This window comes from Corapipo altera, unplaced genomic scaffold, assembly GCF_003945725.1.
Source record: "Corapipo altera isolate COAL_440 unplaced genomic scaffold, ASM394572v1 46, whole genome shotgun sequence".
NCBI classification, from domain to species: domain Eukaryota; kingdom Metazoa; phylum Chordata; class Aves; order Passeriformes; family Pipridae; genus Corapipo; species Corapipo altera.
The window spans coordinates 1,815,661-1,840,891 of NW_020884883.1; the positions used below are offsets into that span (position 1 = coordinate 1,815,661).

Here is a 25,231-nt window from a genome sequence, read left to right on the forward strand (position 1 = left end):
AATTACAAGTGCTAACAGGAAGGTCATAGTGAGGATGAGGCTGAAAGGCAAATACGGCAGCCTGGTGAAAATTGTTAACACTACTACAGCAGCCCAGGGAGTAAATTTAACAGCCTAGGGCATCTTCTGCTTATAAAAGGCCTAGACTGCCAACTCACCTTCCAGTACTTCAATGTAATGTTTAAGTCTAGTCTACTAATAAAATTTTGGCATATGTATTCAACTGACTGCATTTTCTGTTGTAAAAATCGCTGGGTGAGTGATTTTATGGTTGTGCTCTTTGTTAAAAGAAACTATATGAAAATGTAAACCCAGTCATTCCAGATTTCATCATTTTGGGTACTCTTATCAGAAGATGGAAAACAGATAATTTCTAAGACTCTTAGCCACTAATTACCAATAAAGTTAATTACCATTGTGTGCTGAAAACCTTAGGAAATGAGCAGGTGAATGAACAAAATAATATTAAATAGTGCTGCAAAATTAGTTTAAAAGAAAATGTAAATATTTAGAATTTTACCTAGCTCAGTAACCTGTTGCCAAAAATAATCAGTAATGGGTATGTAGGGAAAAAATTTATAACTACATAAGCTATGTACTCTTTTGGCTTCTAGCAACCTACCACTCAGAGACTTCCTAGACCAAATGGTTGTATATTTGTATTTAAATTGGTTTTCCGACTATTACAGGCTGCTTTGTCAACACAGGTATGCTTTGTTGGAACAGAATAGGCTGAAATATCTTTTTTAGTTTCAAAAGTATGAGTATGTATTATATTGCATTTTTCTAAATCCTGTAAAATCTTAAAATTATAAATTTTATTTTCTGACACAGCTATTACTTGTGGCCCCCCTCCAACAGTGCTCTATGGGAAAGTGGAAGGATCTGATTATCGCTGGGGTGCCAGTGTGAGTTACAGCTGTGCAGAAGGCTATCAGCTGTCTAACACAGCTATTCTCTCCTGTGAAGGGCGAGGAATTTGGCGGGGAGACATCCCACAATGTTTGCGTAAGTTTTCAGGGTACAGTTGTGTTGGGCTTCACCAAAGGTACAATCAGTTGTCTTGTGCTACAGTCACAGAATCACAGTTTAAAAAGGACTCAACTACATCAGGTAATATATGAATTACTGCAGGATTCTCCCTCCTTCTACCAAAAAGCTTACCTTTGAAATTCAGTGGCTGTACCTATTTAAGGTCACGGTCTTCTTCCTTTCCCTGAAAGTCACCTCCATCTCTTTTTACCTAATTGGAACCATCACCATTTGCCTTATTGGTAATCCTTTCAGATATTCTGAATTTGACTTGTGGTGAGCATGATCGAAATATTCCCTTACATTTTTCCTTTCTTTTTTCCCTGTTTCCATTTCCATTGACAGATGCTAACACTTAAGCTCCTTGCTAAGCCTTGCACTCCTTTCTAAACAATTTTTTCTTTCTGCAGGCGAGTACATACCTTCATATCTTACTTGTATTTGTTTTTCAGCATCTTCTAAATCTGTCAATTCGTCTTCTTCAGTGCTTGAAATCTTGTCAGGACTTTGATAAACAACTTTGATTTTATCTAACTAGGGCAAAAATTTCCAGCCTACTCGTCTGAGGGTGACTGATGTGGAAACTGGTTATATTTTGAAGCATTGCAATATAGCATTGTCTACTTTGGGAGTATTTTGTCATCCAAATCTAATCAGTATTTAAGTGTCTCAATTAAAATGTCTATTTTTCTAAGTTAAGTTTTATGCTTACAATACCTATAACACTGACAATTAATTTTAAATTACTGTCAAGAATTTATCATAGCTACAATCCTACACAGATAAATGAACATAGCATTTGCACTCATATTAAGTATGCCTGACTTGTACATAAAACAATGTAGAATACTTCAGTTAAAGAATGTGCAGTTTTTAATAACTCTTTTTCTTTCTTTCCTTTTTTATTAGCTGTGTTTTGTGGTGACCCTGGTACTCCCGCAGAAGGACGCCTCAATGGAAAAAGTTTCACCTACAGATCTGAAGTTAGCTTTCAGTGCAGACCCCCTTTTATTTTGATAGGCTCTTCAAGAAGATTCTGTCAAGCAGATGGTACTTGGAGTGGAATTCAGCCAACATGCATTGGTAATAACTGCCACTACTTATGCTCTTTCTACTGAGAATATTCCCGATAAACTACTACATGATCATAAATCTGTAAATGAGCTATCCAAATATAGAAAAAAATCTGTGTAATATAAAAAGAACTAGTAAATAAGGTTATATTTTGAGTATAAAAGTTTTAGGATAAACACAATCACATATGAAGCAATTTGTAAATTCACATAATTGCTTGTCTGCTGGAAATGCAGAATGTCAATATGTGCAAATGCATAAATTTATTCTGTCTATTTTTAGAATCTCTTAGATATGCAGAAGACTATGGCAGGTTAAAGACCAGATTTTGTCACTGGAGAGTTCAAGGCAGTTTTCAGAATCAATCCTAAATAAAAAAGCATTTTGGACTTTGTAAGAGTGGCTTGTACATCTCTGATCTTTTGAAATTATGATGAACACTCAAATACTCTTTTTCTCATTGACTGATGTGCAACTGGTATTCTTTTAGCATGTTACATAATAAGACTGAAAGAAATGCAGGACACCTTTAACTCCCACTGACATCGGAATTTGATCCAACTTGGGGTCACTTGCTAGAGAAAATTATTTTGGTGTTATAATAAAACAATCATCTTTGATATTTCTAAACAATCACATTCAGATGTAGATTGTATCCCATTTATATACTTTGTTGCAGCTAAGATACTAGCTATGTAAAAGAGCTGGGGTGGGCACTCTGGGAAAGGGTGGTAAGTATGGTTATTGAAAGCAGACTGTATTTTTAAATGAAGACATTAATAGTCAACAGAATTACGTTATATGAATTCAAAACTTCTACTGTCCTTAGTTGTCGTAAACTGGGCAATGATCTTACACATATGCTTTTTAACAGAGGCGAGAAGTTTTCCAAAAGCTAAATTTCAAGTCTACTGAAAAGAATCAAATTTGAAAATGTCCTAATGACATTTCTGTTTATACTTAATATACCACAATATAAATGCATATGGAAAGAACTGCATCAAAGATATAAGTTTTTTATTTTACATCATATTTTTTATGTTATTGTAAAAGGAAAATATTATGTAATCTAAAATATTTACAGTTTTAATTTCTAAACAATTTGAAAGTTAAGAACAGTGAACAATACCTAGAATGACACCTAAGAGTACCATTTGGTGCAAGCTTTTCTGTTTCTGGATATCAATAATTTCCTTAAAATACTTTGAGAAGTCCTCCTTTTTATCATCACTCTTTCTTCAGATGAGACGTATCTTAAAAAGTCAATTCAGCTTCATGCGTCAATTATTGGCAATAGCATTTCAGCTGTTGATAATTTGTAAAAAGTTCTTGAGCTGTTCAAGTAGCTCAAGGTCAGGAGCATGTTTGCTTTTTATTCTTGTACGTTAGGTCAACATTCACCTAACTTTTGAAGCCCTTGGTAAATATGAGTCCAGTTGAATTTTTGTGCTCTACTGATGGTCAATATTGAAAATAGGAGTTGGCAAAGAGTGGAATGATATATCACATTATTGGAAGTGATAAGTTCAATTTTCCCTCTACAGAATACTAAAACTTGTTACAGATGAAATAGAGTCCCAAGCTGTGTTCTTCGTAATTCAGTGACAGCACCAAAGAAGATTCGGTTGCCAAGAGATAATCACATACTACAAAAAGATCCACTGGATCAAGTTCTGTGCTGTCTATCTTTTGGATGCGATTGGGCAACCCCAAAGCCACCATCAGAATATGCACATTGCTGAATCAAAAATCGTTTCAGGCTTCTTTAAATTGCACTTATGAAACCAAACATCAAACAATTAGTTATATTCTGTTGGCATGTGCTTTTTTTATGGAAGCAATGTATTTCAGCAACAACTGAGATAGTACTCCGTTTTCTTGCTGGCATACGAAAAAAATATATAAAAAAAATTATTTTACTTGCTATAAGAAAGCAGGCTGATTATGGGTTTGGGTTTTTTTGGGGGGGAGCGTTATTGATTTTTTTGTTCAGTTTTGGGTGTTTTTTTTAGAAAGCCAGCTTAGTCATTAGGCTCTTCATTTGAAATGAAGTTAAAGATTTCCTTATATATTCCAACTGCATTGTGAATAGTGAAACATACTGTGGATTTAAAGAGGTTTAAAAGAACAAGATTACTAAAAAAATAATCCTAACTCCAAAGTCTGCACTGTCAGAAATACCTGCAAAAACTATTTTCAAATAATGACAATGTACTGAAGCAAATTACTGTGATATATCTTGGAAATTTAGTTGGAAATACTAATGTAATATATAGAAAGGCACACATTCCATTAAAAATTTAATTGTTATCATCACTAGACATTGATGAAATTATTTAATCTTTGCAAACAGTTTTTGAGTATTCTTCCATACCGTAAAAATCTGTGTTTTGTTTCACATTTTGCATTAGATCCTGCTCACAATACATGTACAGACCCTGGTACTCCACATTTTGGAATACAGAATAGTTCCAGAGGTTATGAGGTAATTTTCTTAATTATTATTTATTAGCTTTCTAAAATGAAAATGCATTTAATAATTACAAATATATTAAATTTCATAAGAAAAATTATCTGTAGTTTTAAATGTCAAATGCAAACCCTATGAAATTTCCACTCCCTTTTTAATAAAAACTCATGCTCCAAGGTTTTTTTACAAACATCCAGCTTAAAGAAAGAACTTCTAACCCTGCAATATATCATTTGTTCAGTCCTTTACAAGACTTCAGTAGGGAGGGCTATTTATAAATTGTCTACTTAATATGATATGCCATGATATAATTACTTTGGTTTATGATCATAATTCTTTCCTACATTGATGAATAGTTGGTAAATACCTAACAGCCAAAGACCTGTGTGATCCAAAGGCCATGTAGTCCTTGACAAAAAAGTCAGCAGGTGGCTTTACTAAATTAGCAATTCATGTTATGTTTTATTCAGTCAGAGAAGATAAAATTATTCTGTGTTGTGTCCAGGTTCTCTGTGATGAATGTCCTTTCTATAATTTCCAAATTTCTCACAGGTTATTAGTTTAACAAGTGGTAGGCAGAAAAGTGATTGAGGAAATAAATGTAGATGCAACAACGACAGTCGTTATATAGATTGATAAGCTCCATGGGATAGGTTTTTCAGATACAAATATGTGTGATTGGAATCTAAAATATGTTCTGTTTGGGTTTCCTGCTTATTTCTGAACCTAGGGCAGCGTGCCACATTACAATCAAGCTACTAGAACTGTTTTTCATAAAGTCCTTTCTGTAAGTTCCTTTGGTTATTGGTACCCTCTCTGGCAATTTTGCTGTTTTTCGTTGTAATGGCTGTCTTCTCTTTTCTTCACTTTGTACTCCTACCTGGCTCACAGATACCAAGGCACTGCTCCCCAAGCCACATCTCGTGGCCTCACCCCTAAGGTGGTTCTGCTTCTTACAGTAGATGCAGTTGCCTTTCTGTTGTCTCATCTTGAGCCTCTATCTGTCCCCATTTTCACTTCAAATACAACTTTAATCTTTGCCCCTAATTTGGTCAGGAGTTGTTTTCTTATTTCTCCTCCTTTTGTCTGCCTCACAAATGGTCTTTAAAAAAAGAATTGTACTGACCCATTCACTGTTCTACTGTCTGTTGAACAAGAAGGTTGATTTTCTCTTCTCATTGACCTCCAGAGGCCATAGTAAATCTTCATCTATTCTATATTAAATCTTTCCCAAGTATGTGCTTTCACTCTCAGAACACTATCTGGTGCAACAACACGTAGACTTCTCTCTAATTACTAGCGATCTAGATTGTTCTGTGTTTTTTTCACATGTGATTAGTGGGCTTCCTGTTTGTATGACTTAACGAGGTTTCTAAAAAACAGCTTTTAACAGTTTTTAATCATTATAGAATAGTGTGATGACAGCCAGCAGACCTTTGAAGGGTTTTCCCCTACCCACCAGCATCCCATCTTGCCTCATTCATTCTGTGCCTTTTGTGCTTCACTGAGCTGTGAAAGTTACAAATGGCTCGAAGTTTTTCATCCAAGTACTATACAAAGAGTGTATCGTTTTTGGTTTAACATTTACCAGTAAAATGAAAAAGCAATATAAGTCTGTAACTACCTTGAACTTATACATTATTTTTTGCTTGGTCTTTTGGAGCAGTGGGAAAAATTTGCATATCGTTCTTACTGACAGATGCCAGAATAGTCAATTTCGCAAGGAAGATGACTTTGAGTCAAGACTAGCCACAAAGTGTTCTAGTCCCCACTACAGACATACTGTGTGTCCTTGGCAAGATAGAGATTAATATGTTTAAAAATAGTTAGAAAGACAAGTCTACAAAGCCTTATCAGTAATTTGACCTTTAAAAATACCAGTGATTTTCTCAAGGTACTTCAGGAAGAAATGGTGTTACATTTGCTAAACATCTATCATGGTAATCAGGTTTTATGCAATTGAGTGTATGGTTAGCAGTTAGCCACTTTTGAAGATGCTCCTTTTTAATTTCCATTAAAGTTCTGCTATGACATTTGCAGCACAGACCTACCTGCATATCTATAATTGCAAACTGTTTTACTAATATGCATCAATCCCTACTCATTTGAAATTTATACAATTTTTCCATGTGATATGTTTCTTTATTACTGAGTCATATAGCTTCCAATAATGCCAGTTTTGTTCCTTTTAAAAAATTTATTTATTATTTCTTGCCAAAATGTTTGATTTAAAACAAAAGTAATGCTTTACTGATCTGTACACCCCTCCCCCCCATTAAATAACTTTTCCTGGAGTTACATTTGGGCTACTTTTGTCAATACGATAAATAAATCCATTTTACTGAAATCTCCATATAATCTCTCTCACATCTGTTATGAAAATTCTTTATCACATGCAGTTTTGTATCTAGTTTTCACATATTTCTATTCTTAGCGGAAATCCAAAGAGCATTTTCTCGGTTACTTTACCTTTTCTTCTGAGAAAGGTCGTTTCACAGTTGATCACAGGAGTGCTTTCCGTAATATCATTCTGCTAGTTGAACATCTCAAATGAAACTCAGTCTATAGTAACAAATGCAGTGTAAGAAGTCATGGCCTGGAGTTTTCTCTAGTGCATTTATTTGTAGATGAAACAGTTCTTCATAGTTTTTTCTTTTTCCTTGACTTACCCATGTTTAGTCAAGTCACACAATGAAAAGCCTTTGAAAAAGACTTTATGGTGAAGTTCTACTGAAGTATATGCAGTGATGTACAGAGAAGAGAGGCATCTCAGGCATTCAGTTTGCTTCTGTCACACCAAAAAACTTAGCGGCAGAAATATGTGTCATTTTTTTCCGTGTGAACAGCCTTGTCAATGTTTTTCCACATATTGCTTTCAAATAAGGTTACAAAAGATCAATTGCTCAAACTTTTCATCACATTAAAAAGAAAAAAGTTAAGCTCTAGAAACTGTGAAAAGCAGATATTTTTATGTTTGAAAAAATCTCTATATTAACTTAACACTGTCTTGAGATCTAACTACATATGATGGATATCTCTTCTATCTAACATTCTGGTTTGATCCTTAGGTTGGGAGCACAGTTTATTTCAGATGCAGAAAAGGTTATCACATTCAGGGATCTACCACACGTTCTTGTCTTGCTAACTTAACCTGGAGTGGCATACAGTCTGAATGCATTCGTAAGTCCGGTTTCTATTCTAATGACTTAAAATACTGTGCAATTTTAAAAGAGTTACAAAGTGAAACGTGGAAATTAATAGTAAATTATATGCTACAAAACCAGGAAACTATTTAAAACAGATTTTTAAATGTTTTTGTTTCCTATTTGAAGACTAAAGTTTTTTAATGAAGTTCACAATAATTGTATTGGTTTTATTCAGAAAGAGTCTGTCCTCATTAACCTACTACATTAGCTACTTTAATTTAATCTAGAATATTTTGTGTGTATGTGTTGGATTAATAAAGAACAGAATGCGACCTAAAATATGCATGGATGTATTTTGTTGCCTAGTATTTTGTGAATCATAAACTAAAACCCAACAAAATCAATTTTTTTCCGAACTATACAGTGTTATGCTAATTATTAGTATGTTTATAGCTCTGTATGAATTGGAGGACATCAAATAACTATTGTGGTAAATGACACTGACCTAAGCTAAAAGTAGTTCATTAGAATGACCTTAGATTCTTATCCTATTTCAAATTATCTTTGGGTTGTTATAAATGAACAGCATGTGGCACAGAGATATAAGCATACTGAGCAACCATATCTGTTATAATCATTTTACTATGACAAAACCTTCTTTTGGAACCTCTATTTCAACATAAATCTATATGCATTTATTTAGCCCAGTAACCACTCTAATTTTCTGAACGCAGAGTGGAAGTTATGGTTAAAGCTGTGACAGTACAATAATTCGCCAATCATTGCACCATGTACAATACCATGTGCTTCTCTTCATTTTAACTCTTTCTTGATTGCTACTGTGATTTAATTTTGGTTTATTCTTTAAAAATATGTGATAGTATCATTTCCATCTTCCCACAATAATAAAACTATACACTCTGAGTGTTACTTTTCCAAATAATAGCTAGACATTGTTAAAAGCTATACAGAGTTTACATAATCAAAGGGAATAAGTTGACATGCATTTATTTCAAACTGCTTACTCTAATCCTATGAAAACTGCTTACCACCACTTTTTCTAACTCTAAAAATCCCTTTGCAGCTCATGCTTGCAGGCAGCCAGAAACACCGGCACATGTAGATGTGAAAGCAATAGATCTTCCTACTTTAGGGTATACTTTGGTGTACACCTGTCAGCCAGGATTTTTTCTTGCTGGTGGATCAGAGCATCGGACGTGTAAACCAGATATGAAATGGACAGGAAAATCACCTATTTGTAAAAGTAAGTCATTACTCAAGTGATTTGTTGGGTTCTACTTGGTTGGAATTAATTTTCCCTGGTATTTTTATTTTATATAGTAGGATTAAATTTTTCCACTTACTATTTAAAGACACGCATGACCCAACAGCTTTTACTTTACGGAAGAAACAATGAAGAAATCAAAAAGTGAGCATAATATCTAGAACTCATTGAGGAAGAAACAGTGAAGAAATCAAAAAGTGAGCATAATATCTAGAACTCGTGGAGGAAGACAATGGGACATGTGTGTGTAAATGCACAGGCACACATACATGTTTTTACCCCTAACGAGCAAACAAAACCTAAACAATATAAAGTATTATTCTTAACTGCATTTATCTTCATTTCACAGTTTTAAATAGTATTTCAATGTATTCAGTGTTTAGTGTATGATTTTTTCTAAGGAATGAAAAAAGTTATTTAATATCTTAGCTTTTAGATTCATGCAGGTGTGATTTTTGTCTAAGGAAATCTTCTAAAATAAAAAAGAACAATAAAATAAAAAAATTATCTTTGCACTAGATTCTTCTTTTATTTATATCAGTGTAATTTTCATCAGTGTAAATTTGCTAGAGTAGATCTAAGTATATAGTTATGAAGTCTAAATTTGCTCTTCACACGAGAATAAACATGGCTATAAGTTCCCAATTCAGAAAAATAAAATAAAATAAAATAAATCTATATTTAGAATATGAATAAAGAAAAAATAGTCAGATGCCATGGGAAAGTTGTTTGCAATATGATTTTTAATTCTAATATATCAAAGTATGATGAATGGTTTTGATGTTTGAGCAATATTTAATTTTCCCTAATGTAAGGGTAGAGTCCTTTGATCCAGCATTGTTCTATAATCTACACATCAGAATTTATTTTCTTATTCTATATCCCTAAAGGATGAGTTTTCATGGTACTGTATAAGTAATTATTTGAGATAAATGACCTTTTATGGGGTTTTTTGGGGGGTTGTTTTATTTATTGAAGATACAATACATAAAAGGTTTCTAAAAAAGGGATTTTCTTGTTTTATTGGCTTACAGTTTTTAGGTATAGTTCTTATTGAGTGTCCCACACATTTGTGCTTTCTTAGCACTTGATCAGTCTAATTAGTGAATTTTGACTCCTAAAGGAAAAAAAAAAAACAACAACATGTAAGACTAGACCGTCCAATGGGACATTATCCTTCCTAAAGTGGCAAATGATATGAGTCCAGAACTTGATCTGGGGTCAATGGACATAACTTTCCTGAGTGTACACAAATATAGCAAATTACACCAGTTGTGAACCTTTCCCATGACATCTGATCCTGTTTTCTTAATCAAGCTATCTGGCCTTTGCTGGTTTGTGTTATAAATGCATCAGTCTTACTTAACACAATTTTTACTATTTTAATATACTATTATTTATAATTAAAGATAGTATTTTCCCCTCCATAAGGCTCTCTTTTATGGCACTGGAACTGATATAAAAATTTTGGGCCTAAGTGTGTGAAATAATTGGCTAGCCAGGCAATTTTGCACAGTAAAATTGTTGTTTACCTAAATTATTTTCTGATAGTTTTGTGCAAGTATGTGTATAGTTTAAACATGAAAAGTATTCAAGACCAGTTACTTCTGTTTTAAATATGGCTCTACTGGATTAGAGATGATTGCATCCATCAGGCATTGTTTTACCATTTTATTAAATTTTAAAAAAAAAAAAGAAAAAACCCACTCAAATATGTTCATGAAAATGATAATTTGTCTTTTTACTTGTAGGTAAAGGAGTGAGAGAAGTTAATGAAACAATAACTAAAACTCCAGGTTTGTATACAAGAAGAGCTTTAGATCTAAATAAATTAAATTGATTTACACCCTAGATTGTTATGAATAATAAAATTATTTACAATATTTAAGTATTTGTTAATCATTTTCAAGGAATGTTAATGTTGAGGTCTTTCATAATAACAGATGCCATGCAAAACCTATTCTATTAAATTTTTTCACAAGCAATTTTTTTAAATTTCTATAGTTCCAATTTTGTAAATTGCATAAAATCTCTTGTCAAGCAAACAAAAGACACATTTGCATACAAAACTCAGATTTAGTAGTTTTATATCAGAAAGATTGCTATAATGGAGAGCCTTATAATAAGTGTATACTATAATTGCAGGAATTCTGTTCAGTCAAAGTTCTGCATTTTACATTGCAAATGTTGGAAAAAATACATAAAAAAACCCCTAAAAAAACCCCACCCCAAAACACCCTTCAGAAATTTTGATGGCCTTCACATCATGAAAATTTTCCATGTACTCCAAGATAGGTTTTCTGAAATTTTGTGGACACCAGGCAGATGTCAAGGCAGGAAATCATTACTTCTGCTTTCCTATGCCACCTTGTGAACATGTGTGCAGTTAACCTATTCCTCCTGCCAGTGACAAAATAGAAAAACACATCTGAGAAATCCTTAATGCAGGTCCTTTTAGATTCAATGCTTTTCAGAAAATGAAAGGCCTAATTTTTTTATTGAGTTATTTAAAAATGTGCAGAGTTATCACCAAATAAATGAGCTTGCAGTTCTGTATTTTGAATTTTAGCAAAGCTGCAGGAAAAATAAGATTAATGGTTCATGCTTGTGGCAATTCACAGAAGGACTGTAGAGTAGATGGGATGAAAAGGTATTTCTGCTAATAATTAACCTTCCTGGTGAGTTTGTTAGTGAGAGTGTCAGGTGAAACCATAAATGAGTTCTGAAATGCTTTACTTCTGCAGACTCACAATAAAGTAGAATGTAATGTACATTCATTATAATTAATATACAGTCTTCATTTATTGGGGGATTCACCTCACCAAACACCTAAGGTATGCATTATTCTGCTACCACACAGATTTTGAAGTTTCAATACCAAATTAAAATGCAGACCTAGTCTCCAAATATATCCACTATGCAGAGTATCAGTATCAATTCATACTGTGTCATGTCCCTTATAACTAGTTCTGATAAGTAAGTACTATTTGAAAAGTATTTTTAAAAAAAATTAAATGTTTTGATTGCAAATGCCAATAATACTAAGCAGAAAAAGGAAACTATAACATATGACAATAATTAACAATGAAAGGTTGTAAGCTTTCAAAAAAGAAGTCTGCACTAATATTTTGTCTTTTAAAATTGTAAATTCTCTTTAGTATAGAGCACTGTGTATTATTTTGAAGCACTTTCTTTACTGTGTTATCTTGATTTTTAGTACAATTTGATTTGCTGCTAACTATTTTGAACAGAATTAAGCTAATATTGTTAAACTAGAGTTTTTCTAACAGAATAGATTAATGTTCTGATTTATCACTTTTACCTATCTGAATACAAGTTATATTTGTTATTGATTATTAAATTTCTTTTTTTCCTGGAGTTAATGACTTCATAAACAATAGTAAATATTTTTACATGATTGAGTATAGGTCACAACTAAAGAATCCTTACAACACACATTTGAAGTTTAAGAACTGAATTACTCTTGTTTTCCATGGTTCTCACTGCTTTGTGTAGTCTTCCCAAAAATGTTTAGGAAGCTGTTTTAATGAGTAGCCATGGATTTTCCAAATTGTCTTGTTCTTAGAACAATCTGCAGTCCGTGTAGTGTTGGAATAATAATACCCAGTTCATTTTTCTCATTCTACTTTTGGTGGGAAAGGCAGGGGCATTATAAGGGTTCAGCACAATCAACTCAGAGCCACTCCAAATCCTCAGCAGCATCCCCGGGGACTGCAGCACTTGCATTTTAATGTTTTACAAAAACATGACTGGGGAAGCAGAAATACAATTTTTTCCCCTACTAATTCTGTCCATCTGCAGCAAGTGCAAATTCTGAGTCAATAGTACTATTTTGTAAAGCTTAACAGATATTATTGACAGAGTAGTTAGACAAACTACAGAACAAAGATGTTGAATGTGGTGAAAGAAGTATGTTCCTTTATAAAAACCTTAAATAGTATCTCTCAGGTTCACACTAGTAACACTAGATGTTTACTTCCATAAGAATTTCATCAGACACAAAATTTTAATTAAAAACATAGACAAATAAAAAATAATTTTAATTTTTTTTTAGTTCCAGGTTTCAAATTTATGCTATGTCACCATTTTAGCAAAACAATGGAAAATACATAGAAAATAGAGTCTGAACTCTTTATAGAATCCATATATATACAGAAATTGTATGAATTCTAAGGACTGTGAGATACCAGTAGAAATGTAATCTTTCAGATTTATAGTAGTAAGTTGAGGTTACGCAGTGTAAAGCCCCAGTCCTGCACTGAGTTTTACTTTGGAAACTGAACACTTAAAATTCTTCAAAGCTGTTATACTCAAAGCCATATAGTAGATCTCTGCTCACTTGGAATCCAGTGGTGGTACCGATGACCTAGACAGGTTTTCAAATCGGGCCACATTGAACTTGAACACTTGCATTGTGACTTTTGCACAGTTTAAAGGTACTTAAGAAGTTATTTATTTAGACAGCAGCTAGTCAGCAATCAGATTTTCAGACGTATTGCCTGTCAGGTGTTATTGCCTTGGCTTTCTGTTTCATTCATTTTTGCAATAAGTGATTAGATAGAGGAGGAAATATCCATAGAACTTATTCAAAATGGATACAGCAGATACTTGTACTGATAAATTTCCTTCAGTATAGACGGCTACCTTTTCATGTGCTCAGAGTTTGATAAAAAAAAAAAAATTCAATTATTTAATTTAAGATTTTAATTAGCAGAGTGTGAAACACTTCTAATGTCAGTCTAGCTATTTTGCAAGTGTCATTTGTAGTGGTCATGGATAGTAAGGGTGAATTTTAATAGTTGCTAGGGCTGTTATTTTGTCAAGATATTGTGATTGGTTAAAGAATTCTTTTAATGAAGTTTTAGTTTGATTCTTAAAGTTTTACTTCTAAATAGTAATGCTACAAAAACTTACAACTAAGTGGAAAAATCTCTGTTGTCACATATCAGAAGCTACCAGGGAACACTGGGTGCTGTCTCTTTCAACCAGCTTTACTGTTTTTTAACTTAATTGTCATGTCTGAAGGAAGCCTTTCTCAAATTTTATAACAGAAAAGTATATAGGAGAAATATAACAATGTGTAGGGGAGAAATTAATATTCAAGACATGTAGCACCTTGTAAATGCTTCTGATGTAAAATCTCCTCTTAAGAATTTTTTTCTGTGTTTTTAATTAATGTTAATATTACAGATACTGGTGAGTGAAAGATATTTTCTACTTTGTAGGTGATTTAGACACATATTAAAAATATTTAAAATACAACATTTAGCACCTAAATAATTTATTTTTCCTCTGTAGAGGAAAGATACAAATAGCATCAAATAAATTACCCAAATACATATACTTTTTCCAATAATTCATTTTTTGTTTTATAGGATTTTCAGATAATTCAAACTGCAGTTGCTAAGAAACAGATCTTTATTTTAAATATAAAAAAAGTTCCCTTCTCTGACAACTTCACTGTTCACAGGTGCAGTAATACTGTATGGAGAAAAGTTGTGATGTCTAAAAATGACTGATAAAACTGTACTTGAAATTCAGTTAATTCCATTGAATATTCAGTTGATATTCAGTTGAAAATCACACACAGTATTGCTTTGATAGATTCCTGAAACAAAAGGGATGTCCTAAGAGAGTGTTTCCTTCCAGGAATCCTTGACTTCAGAATATTATTCTCCTTTTTCTCATCATACCTTAGAGCTACAGGGCTTTAGGGAAAGAGTCCATTATTTTCTGTATTCTTGAGGACATTCACTGAATCACACAAGCTATGAAGTGTGAGGTTATTTAAGAACATATACTGTGATGGAAAGGTGTAGTATATTATAGGTAATTCTGTGGAAAATTCATTAGATATATTGTCTTTATTGTTGTAAAATATTTACTATAAGACCTCCTTAGAATAGTGGATTGATTCTGTAACAGAAAAAAATGAAGAACATAAGTATGGCTAGAAAGATGGTAACTTTGTTGTAGTTTACTTCTTTCTTTGTTTCTCTTTTTCACTTATTTAGTTCCCTCAGATGTGTTTTTTATAAATTCACTGTGGAAAGGGTTTTACGAATATTTAGGAAAAAGACAGCCTGCTACTCTCACTGTTGATTGGTTCAATACCACAAGCAGCAAAGTGAATGCCACATTCATTGAGGCATCCAACATACAACTTAAACTATCAGGTAGGTTTAGAATTTGGTGTTAAACAAGGTATTCTTTTAATTTATTTTTTTAATAAAAAATATGTTTCTATGTATTTTCATCCAAATGAAAAACAAAACAAAACTTTATGTTTGCACTAAAAATCTTTTTCTGTCTGTTTTGCAAAAGGGAAGGTCCTAACATAATGGTCTGCACAGATTTCAGTCAATTTACATTCAGTCACTCATCTATTTTTCCTGTTATATTTCAAATAGTGTATATAAGCATTTTAATAACTGTTCCATTGAAAAGCTCAATTAATCAATAGTGATTAATATTTAAAACAATGTGGTCTTAATAATAGCATAGCATAAAATAGGTATGGAAGACTAAATAACTTTGTAAATTATGCATACATTTTAATCAATATCATGTATTCCTTTCTGCAAATCTGACTGTAAAGTTCAGATTTAGCCTCTCATCACAGGTATATTGAAATGAGCATTATCAGCTATCATTATCTGTTAAGGTCGAGAGTTCAGATAGAGTTTCCACAGTTGGCTGCCAAAAAGGAAATTTTCTTTTACTGCAGTATTATACTGTTGTGATGTGAGTCAAATCCATTTTTTTACAGTTCGAGGAAATTCCAGGCATGGAATTATATCTGTATTCAGAATTATTGAAATACTGTATGAAAAGAAAGTATTCTTTTATGTATGAAATTAAACAGTACAAATCAATCTTTGCATCCTGTCATCAAATACGATGAGATGAAAGATGAGTTAAATAAGATCCTGCTATTACAGCACCTTAAATCTTGGGGTTTTCCACTCTATAAAATTCAATTATTACCAAATGTTTTCTACAAACTATTCTAGTTCTAAAGCACTTAGATTTGAAATGATATTTGAACAAAATGGTTGAAAATTTATTTCAAAAGCATGTCTTACCTCCTTTATATTAATAGGTGTTTACAAGAAGGAAGAAGCCCATTTGCTCTTGAAAGTTTTTCATATTAAAGGACCCAGTGACATTTTTGTAAGCAAGTTTGAAAACGACAACTGGGCGCTAGATGGTTATGTAAGTAGCCAGATTGCCGAGGATAAATCTTGCAGAGTTTAAATTTTGAAGCAACTTCTGGTTACCTCTGTAACTCTACCTATTTTTTTGTATTACAAATGTGGAAAACAGCACTCTAGATGTCAGCACAGAGATTGCATTACCTTTTTCCTTTAAAAATATGTATACAAACTTCTATCTGCCATTCTCCAAGTAGAATTTTTAGTTTTTGAAAGGGAAGGTGGAGTGAATCAGCATATTTTGCCATGTTTTTACCTTGTTTCCTTGAATAGGAGAGGGAATTTTACCTTTAGAAATATTGTCCTTTTTTGGTTTGGTAAATGATTCACTGCAATAAAACTACATCTAATCTTGAAGAAAAACAGTGCTGGTTTACTCTTTGCATTTCTCCTTTCTACCTCATGATGCTTTCTATGGAAAATAATCTAAAATCTGACAATTCAGCAGGTTTCTATATCTGTATACTAAATTATGTGTATGGCATTTGAGGAATTTTAAAACCCAGCAATATATGTCAGATATTTTAAAATCATTCCAGGTGTTATTTTGAACCTTTTTTTAATACTGTTGCAAATTTAAAATAATAAATATTGTATAAGCATAGAGAATTCATTAATATTTTAAAGGCTAAAAGTGAAAATCTGGACTCCATATTATTATAAGTCAGAAAGACAAATGGTTTAACATTGTAATTTATTTGTTTCAGAAATCCTTTTTTTTCTGTTTCAAAAAAAAATCTAGGTATCCTCAGGACTTGAAAGAGGTGTTTTTACTTATCAAGGTGATATACATGGAAAAGATTTCGGAAAATTTATGCTCCAAAGACAAGGTAAATGCTTTCATAGAGCTTTAATATGTATAATCTTTTTGGGTCTTGCAAGATCAAATTCAACAAATTACCCAACTATCTAGCTAAAGTAAGGACATTTATTTCATGTCACTACTATTATAAAAGACATAACCAAATATGCATATTTGAAATTTACAGTTCAAATCCTAATTTAACTCTGTTTAACATGTTACTATCATAGGTTTTCTAGCACAACAACCTCATGAGGACAGGATGCTCTTAAAGAGAATGCCATTGCAAGTGTTTGCTTTTTTATGAATGTCTTTTTGAAAGTAACAGGTGTGTCATGGAATGCAAACACAATTACTGCTCAAATGTATAAATCATTTAGAAAATTAAAGGGACAGAATCAACCCTAATTTTGATAGTGTCATTCGGATAGTGCTTGTTGGTGGTCCATGTTTTCAGAATGTACATGTATGTGGACAGAATTCTACTTTATTGTCAATAATAGGAAATGACTGTCTGAGATACGTATTAGATCTACAGTTCAAGTACTCCAGCAGCTGGTGTAAAACTAGTTATTTTATTCATAAGCCAATTTTTTTCATAAATAAAAAAATAGAAATAGATAAAACAATTCATAAAAACTAAGAAAACATTTGCTTATTAAATATAAACTCATAAGATATTTTTTGGCAAATACCAAGTGTAGACATCCGCATTTCCTGATCCTGGAACTAGTACAGAGTGGTCAGAATATGGTATATATACAGAGAAATACTGGTCTAGGAAGAGGAGACAGCCTGTCAAATTTCCCGTGTATTTCTTTACTCTATTAACTACTCTAATAGCAGTTATGCTATGGATTTGCTCATCTTGGCCACCTATCAGATTGCTAGATATGTTTAGTCACAAGGGGCAGAAACCTATCTGTTCAGAGCCTGAGCCTAAGAACTGCCAGTTATGGAAGCTGAATATAAGTCCAGTCTTCAGAGTAACCTCTTGTAAAGGACAGATGATTTGTCTGCCTGTACTTTTATATAATCTTTATTAGTGTAATATCTCAGCTGTTTTTACTTTCTGGCTATAAAAGTAGAGCATCAACATTTGTTCAAACATATGTCTGTTAAGCAGCCTAATATCTTTAAGCAGTGAAAGTGTGATTTGTTGTTTTTATTTGTAGTGTATGTATGTATTTGTGTTGAGTTTTTTTTCTTAAGCCAGGTCAAAAAATATATCCATGTTTTGCCAGCTACCTAATAAAAGTTTGACTCTATGTGAAATTGATAACTCAGGGGGGTAATGAAGAACAAACAGAATGACAGTTATTGGATTCTCCAGTGGATGTATTATACAGTAGTGGAAAACCTTGTCCAAATCACTCAAGAGTTGCAATCTGATTGCTCAGTTTGTATAATTCCAAGGCTAATAAGGAGCTGAAGTGTCCAAGTTACACGTGCATTCCTGGACTGAATGCCTCTTATCTTCACCTTTGACATCTCAGCAGCCATCTTGCTGAAAATGCAGATACCATCTCTTTTACAAGATTGCTAAGTAGACACTGATTAATAGAAATAAATTGCTTATTGTCTTTTGAAGAACCTACAGCTAAAAGGAAACAGCAAATTTCCATCCAATACAGGTCATAATATCTGTCAATACCCTCTCATATTCAAGGATAACTTGCTTTGGTTTTTAAATCTATTCTGTTCATGAATATTCTGCTGAGGTAACGATCTCATACATCCTCTGACTGAAGACTTAACATATTTCTGTTTTTTCAGGAAGTTAAATTATTTGCTGCCTTTACACTAAGCCAGAAATACACATAAACTGTGCATGCACTGGCGCATACATAAAGCAATATCAGTTCTTCACCTGCACCATACTTCAAAGCATTTACTGAAAACTATTTGCTTAAGTGTGAAAGACCAATCTGTTTGATGAAGAGTTCTCTATAACACAATGCTAGAGAAAGACTGGTCTCAGTGGATATGCTTAGCGTTGGAACTTAACAACATGAAAACAGAAAGGACTCTTCTTCCTTAGTACCGTTCATCCTCTTTCAGAAGCAATTCTGGTTGTAGTCTTAGAAAATAAGGGCAAAGAGATCTCTGTTATCAGTCTGTCAAAGATCTAGAACTGTACACAAGCCTTCCTAAGAGGCTCAAGTTATGACACCAAATTATTTAACTTCTTTTGCCAAGTTATCAGTCATTGCTGGAGGCTTTCGTTTTGTTTTGTTTTAGCAACTTGGTCTCCAAACACTGCACATCTGTGGCTAGATTCATTTTTAGCAATTGTTTGATGCCTGTACCTCAACACCACAATTCTAGAAGATGTTTATTCTAAAATCTTGTTAATTCCAGTCTAGACTGTCCTTTAAAATTGTATGAAAAAGTGGCTTTGTGAGAACAGAGATTTACTTCACCAAATTATTATTTTCCTGTATTTATTTCCTCTGGATAAATACAATGACCCACTTCTCTTCCTTTTTTTTTTTTTCTTTCAAAGTACTTTTTTAGTTTTTTTGGACTGAAATAACACATCTTGACAAAAATATGAAATATGCATAATTAATTTGCATCTATGGTATATTGGGTCAATGGCTGTGAAATACATGTTCATTTTTTGAAATTAATCAACTCTTAAAAGAATTGAACATCAGGGGACATGAATTTTAAATTTCACTCTATAAATCATCCTTCTTCTCCAGATCATTTGACACAACTTCCATCATTCGTGAAGAAACTTTGCATCTAAACAGGATACTCAAAGCTTCGGTGTAAACAACTGTTGTGTGTTAGCCAATGCACAGATAGATGGTGATGCCGTGGAATGTTGGTGCTAAAAAATAACTCAGGAGCAGTTAAGTAGGGGTGAGATAAGGAAAGGGTTTAATTGTGCCAAGGCAATAGATGTTACAAGACGCGTACCCCTCTGTGCCTGAGATGTTACATTTTATAATATTATCTGTCCAATCCCAAGTGTGTCCACCCCGTAGCCTTTGCTCTGGACTGCCCCAGGTCCATCCCCTGAGAATTGAGTCTGGGGTGCATTTCGGGACCACCTGCTTCACCATCTTCATCATCTTCAGAGCACAAAGGGTACATAGTCACCTAACTCTTGACTCTGTTTTGTTCAGGCCCTGATATGGGTGTTCTCTAAACAGCCTAGGCCTTGCCTTGACAAGAGACTAAACATTACCAGTGAATTCAGGGGTAGATTTGATATGGGGAGCATAGAATGGGGTAAGAGGGTTAAGGAATGTGTAAACTACTTGTACTACAGGGAAAAGGAGTGAGGGCTGCTGCTTTTAAAGTCTACTTCTACTACTTATAAAACTTATAAGACTTATAAGACTTATAAAAATTATAAAAATAAAAACTATAATAGGGGTTTAAGGCATCAATGGCTAGGAGTAATGAGCTGGGAGCCTGTATGTTAATATATGTCTACACCCAATGAAGTACCTTCACAATGAGTCTTTGCTATCCAGCAGGTTTGGTCAGGTGAAGAAATTCCAGCCTATGTTGTTTCTTGGAAGCTGCTGACTTGCTTTCAGCGTTGGTATTTTTTGCTCTTAAATCCTTGACCTGCTAACTGTCTTTGTCCCAGAAATTACTCTTATATATGTAATTATACTTTTCTTATCTTTCATGTCTTTTGCTGTCATACATTCTCCAACTTCAACAGCAGTTCTCTTAGTAAAACTGTGCCGTGCTTACTGATGCCAGTCAATTGAAACTGGGCTAGGAGTCAAAAGAGAAATGCATATGAAAGATCCAAGCAATAACAAGGAAATGTTCTTTGTCATAAAATCAAAAAATGGCTTGGGTTGGAAGGGACCTTAAAGATCATCTAGTTGTAACCTCTCTGCCATTGGCAGGATTGCTCCCACTAGATCAGGTTGCACCATATTTTCTTTTAAAAAAGTACTATTTTCCATTAGGTAGAAATGAGAAAACTCAGGAACCATCCAAAGGGTAGAAATACGCAGCTTGTGCAGTATTGGCTTCACTACATGTTATCAAAATTTGCATTTCACCTGGCTGCTGCTAGTTTTAGGAGACTAAAAAACACCCTCTTATTCTGTGAAATGTTAAAAATCCCCATTTATAATCTTACTGGATATCCCTCTATTAAATAACACAATTCCCAGTTACAAAGTATGGTTGTTTTAATGAAAAATAAACCAAATTATCTTTTGAATACATTTTTTGTTTCCTATGTGTATATACAGATATTTCCACTATTCTGGTTTTAGCTGTGTAGCAATGAATACCTTGATTTGGGCAGCACAATAGGCTTTCCCATTTCTTATCATGATAACGCTGTCAGAAGAATTATAAAATTCACATCAGGATATATTTAATCATAAACAGCTCTGAAAACTATTGTAATAAGAAGACCAGACCATGTTGAAGTTATATTGCATCTCATGCATGTATAAAATTCAAATTATGCAGAATTGCAGCAAAGTTTCTTTTCCATAATGAAAAGCACACCCAATGCACAGTCTGGACCTGGTCAACACTTCTCCAGTGCCAATTATAGGTTGTAGACTTTGGTAAAAAATTTCAAGCTTGTTTACCCTAAATGTGGTACTTTAAAAACAGTAGAGATATAGTATATTTGTTTACCTCCAGTAGGAGTTTTGAGTATTAAGTATTAAATGTAAATCATTAATCAAGCATAGATAACTTAAAAAGAAGTTTTTAAGTGTAAGTTTGTACCTACTTTTAAATGTTTGGTTACACAATTTTTATATTTTTTAAATTTATTAAACATACCAAAACATTCATACCAAAAATTATTATGAATTTCAAACTACTCTTTTGTTTTAGATGTATTCTAGTGAGATATTTTATAATTTTTCTGCTACTTATAGACTAAACTATATCTATCATATATATGCCATGATAATAGTTTTGAGATATAAATTAAGACTTCATTGATCACATGTAGTTCTGTTTTGAAATTTAAATAAAAGTTAGACTATTAATTCCAGATTTTTGTTGATATAAGCTGATTATAATGCTAGCATATTTTTTATTACTTACTCCAAATAATTGGAAAAACAGCTGGTGATTGTGATAGTTAAGGAGGAAGAAAGTGGTAACTCCATGGGGTTTTTTTCCAAAGTCTATCACTTCTTCTAATCAATAAAAATTTCAAAGGAACATTTAAATTAATATTTCCAAACCTCTTCTCAACTGTGGGAACTACTTTAGTTTATCTGTCTTTAATTTAGATAGGTTGGAGAATGTGGAGTACATGTGCAATGCAATACAAATACAGAAATTTATGTCAAGATTCTTTCCATACCTTGAGTGTTTGGACAAATACTGGATAACTGAAGTCCAAGGATTTTTATAATACACTGGTTGTATTCTAAACTAGTTCAATGGTAGTTGAGGTACTTCACAGTAGTGTGATAAAGTTCATAATATGATCCCAGCTACCACAATATTAGTTTTATTAATTTGAAAAGATCCTTTTTCACGAGTTCTGCAGAGGAATATACCAAGTCTGAAATGTGACAGAGGATTAAGACAGTGAAAAAGATTGTAGTACAGTATTTTATCATGTTGAGTGGTCAAATGTGGCAATACTGAAATTCCTAGGGTGGTTGACTTTATTTTAAAGGCAATTTAATTACTTCCCAAAATGTAATACATTTTTTAAAAGTATATGTACAAAATGTATTATTAACAATTGAAACATCAAAGGTTTAAAGATATCTCACAGTTCAAAAAACTTATTTCATTTGCATTTTGCTTTGAGTTTGAACTGCAAGAAATCATAGAATCAAAGAATGGTTTGAGTTGGGAGGGACCTTAAATGTCACCTAGTTCCAAATCCCTTGTCATGGACAGGGGTGGCACTCACTAGGTCAGGTTGCCAGGGCCCCATCCGATCTGGCCTTTGACACTTCCAGGGCTCAGAGGAGAATTGTTACTTTTTTCTCATTTTTTTTCTTTTCTCAGTTTTTCTACTTATTTAGATGTCTTAGTAGACTACTGAAAGCAGCACAATGTCTCTGGTATAAAACTAGTTTGTACTAGAGTCCTAAAAAGACTGATTGATGCTGTTGCTATCAATGAGGGAATTGTGGTATTTGAAATGCTGTGTGCTGATGAGTTGGAGCGTTTCTAAGAGGGAAACAGTAGTGTCTCCTATTCTCCTCCACTATCATCAGCAAAAATATCCTAGAATATAAGCATAGGCATCTGGCCCAGCCACATCCTCCCTGTATTTTTACTCTGTCTTGGTCTTTCTTCTTTGGATAGAATCTATATTTCTTTCTGAAGAGCTGTGAGTTCAAACTGGCAACATGGAGTTGGCTCTCAAAATATATTTTTTGTCTATAAAAATTTTATATATTTTCATTATTTCACAATTTGAATTGTTAAGACGGTCAACTATTTAAGCAATTTAGCAATGTGTCTCTTTGTACTGATGGAAAAATGTATTCTGCAGAGTGCCTTACAGTCCACCTTATCTGCTTGTCCACAAAAGGAACCCAGCAAGGCCATGCCACAGGCCACTGTGTTTGGATTCTCTGCATCTCAGTTTTATCCCAGTGCAAACACAACTTCCAGAGGGGGACACACACAGGTGCACCGACTTGGGAGTGCTACTGAGCCGAGTAGAACTGCTGTAGTTTATTGCAGTCACATCAGTTTTTTCTTCCTTGTTTGTGTTTGTTGTGGTCTCACACTGCTTGTTGCTTCTAAACTGATTATTAAGACTGCTGGAATAGAATTAAAACTTTTGCAGTATTAATATATTTCGTAGAAGTTATATGGCTTAATTTTATTAAATTGACTCAGATGTACTTTGTAAATATTTTATTTGCTGAATACTGTTTCCAAAGAATTTTGATAGTTACTGATGTATTATGAAGTGGGATTAACAAGATTTTTTCTATGATGTTGCATGATATTTATTTAACGTTTTTAAATAGAATTATTTTATCAATACATCATTTTATTTCATCTTTGAATAAAAAGATAGTTAGATGGATAACATGGGAATTTTATTTCTTCCCCTTTTGTTTCATTTCAGGTCCTTTAAGTGCAGATACAGACCTTTCAAATCACTATTATGGTACAAACAGCAGTTCAGTTGCAGCTGCTATCCTAGTACCATTCTTTGCTCTAATATTATCAGGGTTTGCATTTTACCTCTACAAACACAGGTAATGTAAATATTGTATATTCAGTAACTTAATAAGTTTTTGTAGTTTTAGTAGGTAACTAACTAGAGAACACAATGATAAAGTATCAAGAGTACCTTTAGTCTAGAAAGACAAATATTTCTGGGTATTCCCGTGAAGGAGTTCGGTACAGGGCAGTTCTTAATGATGAAAATTCTGAAAAATTAGTCTCTCTGTTAAGAAGCAAAGAAGTATCAACCTTCTTGGTTCATTAGGCTGAATCAGATTGAAATCTCAGGTCGCATGTTCCATTTTTTCATTTTAATGCTTTATTACATTGAATGTCTGCTGCTTCTTTCAAAATGGTTCTGAGTATTAATTATACAAGGTGAAAAATCCATAAATCCCAGGAGGGAACAGCCCATAATGAGACTACTTATAGTATGTGCTGAGTCAGCTAGCAGACGCTACTAGAGTTGGCACCATGTCCTGAAATGTAATATAGCCTTTTGTTGGCAAAAATTGCTCAGGAAGAACTGTCAACTATGTCTTCAAACTTGCTATTGTAAGATGCCTCTCTGATGCCTACAGGTCTACATTTTCAGACAGCTCCTGTTCTGCAATGGAGAGGGGTCAAGCCCTAAGAGCAGCTTGAATGCACAGGCATTCAGATTGTGAGAAGAAATGGAACAAAAAGGAAATATTGCTTTGAAAGAGGAGGCAAACTCAAAAAAAAAAAAAAAATATTGTGACATAGGGGTACATTTTGTGGTTTATTCTATGAAATTTGTAATGTCCTACATGAGCAGTAGAAATATTTATGTGTTTAAGAGAGATAAAACTCATTCTTCAGACAAGCAGTTGTAATCCCTCTGTTTATGGTATGGCTGGTGCAGCATTACAGTTATGCCTACCTTAATCTAATTTAAATACATTAGATACTTGAAAAAGGAGATGTTCCTCATAACTTAATCTTTCAAAGAATATTCTTTCTTTTTTTCTACTTTCAATCAATTTCTTCCATTAAACCACA

The 25,231-nt window shown here is 33.2% G+C and overlaps 1 protein-coding gene across 4 annotated transcripts in view; it reads left to right on the top strand.

The window, feature by feature from the left end:
• CSMD1 (CUB and Sushi multiple domains 1) overlaps positions 1-25,231 on the top strand; it is a 1,093,278-nt gene that overhangs the window by 1,063,128 nt on the left and 4,919 nt on the right. For 3 of the 4 annotated variants that reach the window (XM_027640975.1, XM_027640977.1, XM_027640978.1), the window contains 10 exons: positions 835-1,008; positions 1,942-2,115; positions 4,518-4,591; positions 7,645-7,756; positions 8,807-8,986; positions 10,759-10,803; positions 15,043-15,204; positions 16,131-16,243; positions 16,985-17,072; positions 24,108-24,240. In XM_027640975.1, coding sequence (XP_027496776.1) covers positions 835-1,008; positions 1,942-2,115; positions 4,518-4,591; positions 7,645-7,756; positions 8,807-8,986; positions 10,759-10,803; positions 15,043-15,204; positions 16,131-16,243; positions 16,985-17,072; positions 24,108-24,240 — 1,255 coding nt within the window. The remainder of the gene's footprint in view (positions 1-834; positions 1,009-1,941; positions 2,116-4,517; positions 4,592-7,644; positions 7,757-8,806; positions 8,987-10,758; positions 10,804-15,042; positions 15,205-16,130; positions 16,244-16,984; positions 17,073-24,107; positions 24,241-25,231) is intronic. The other variant, XM_027640976.1, reaches the window with a different exon arrangement.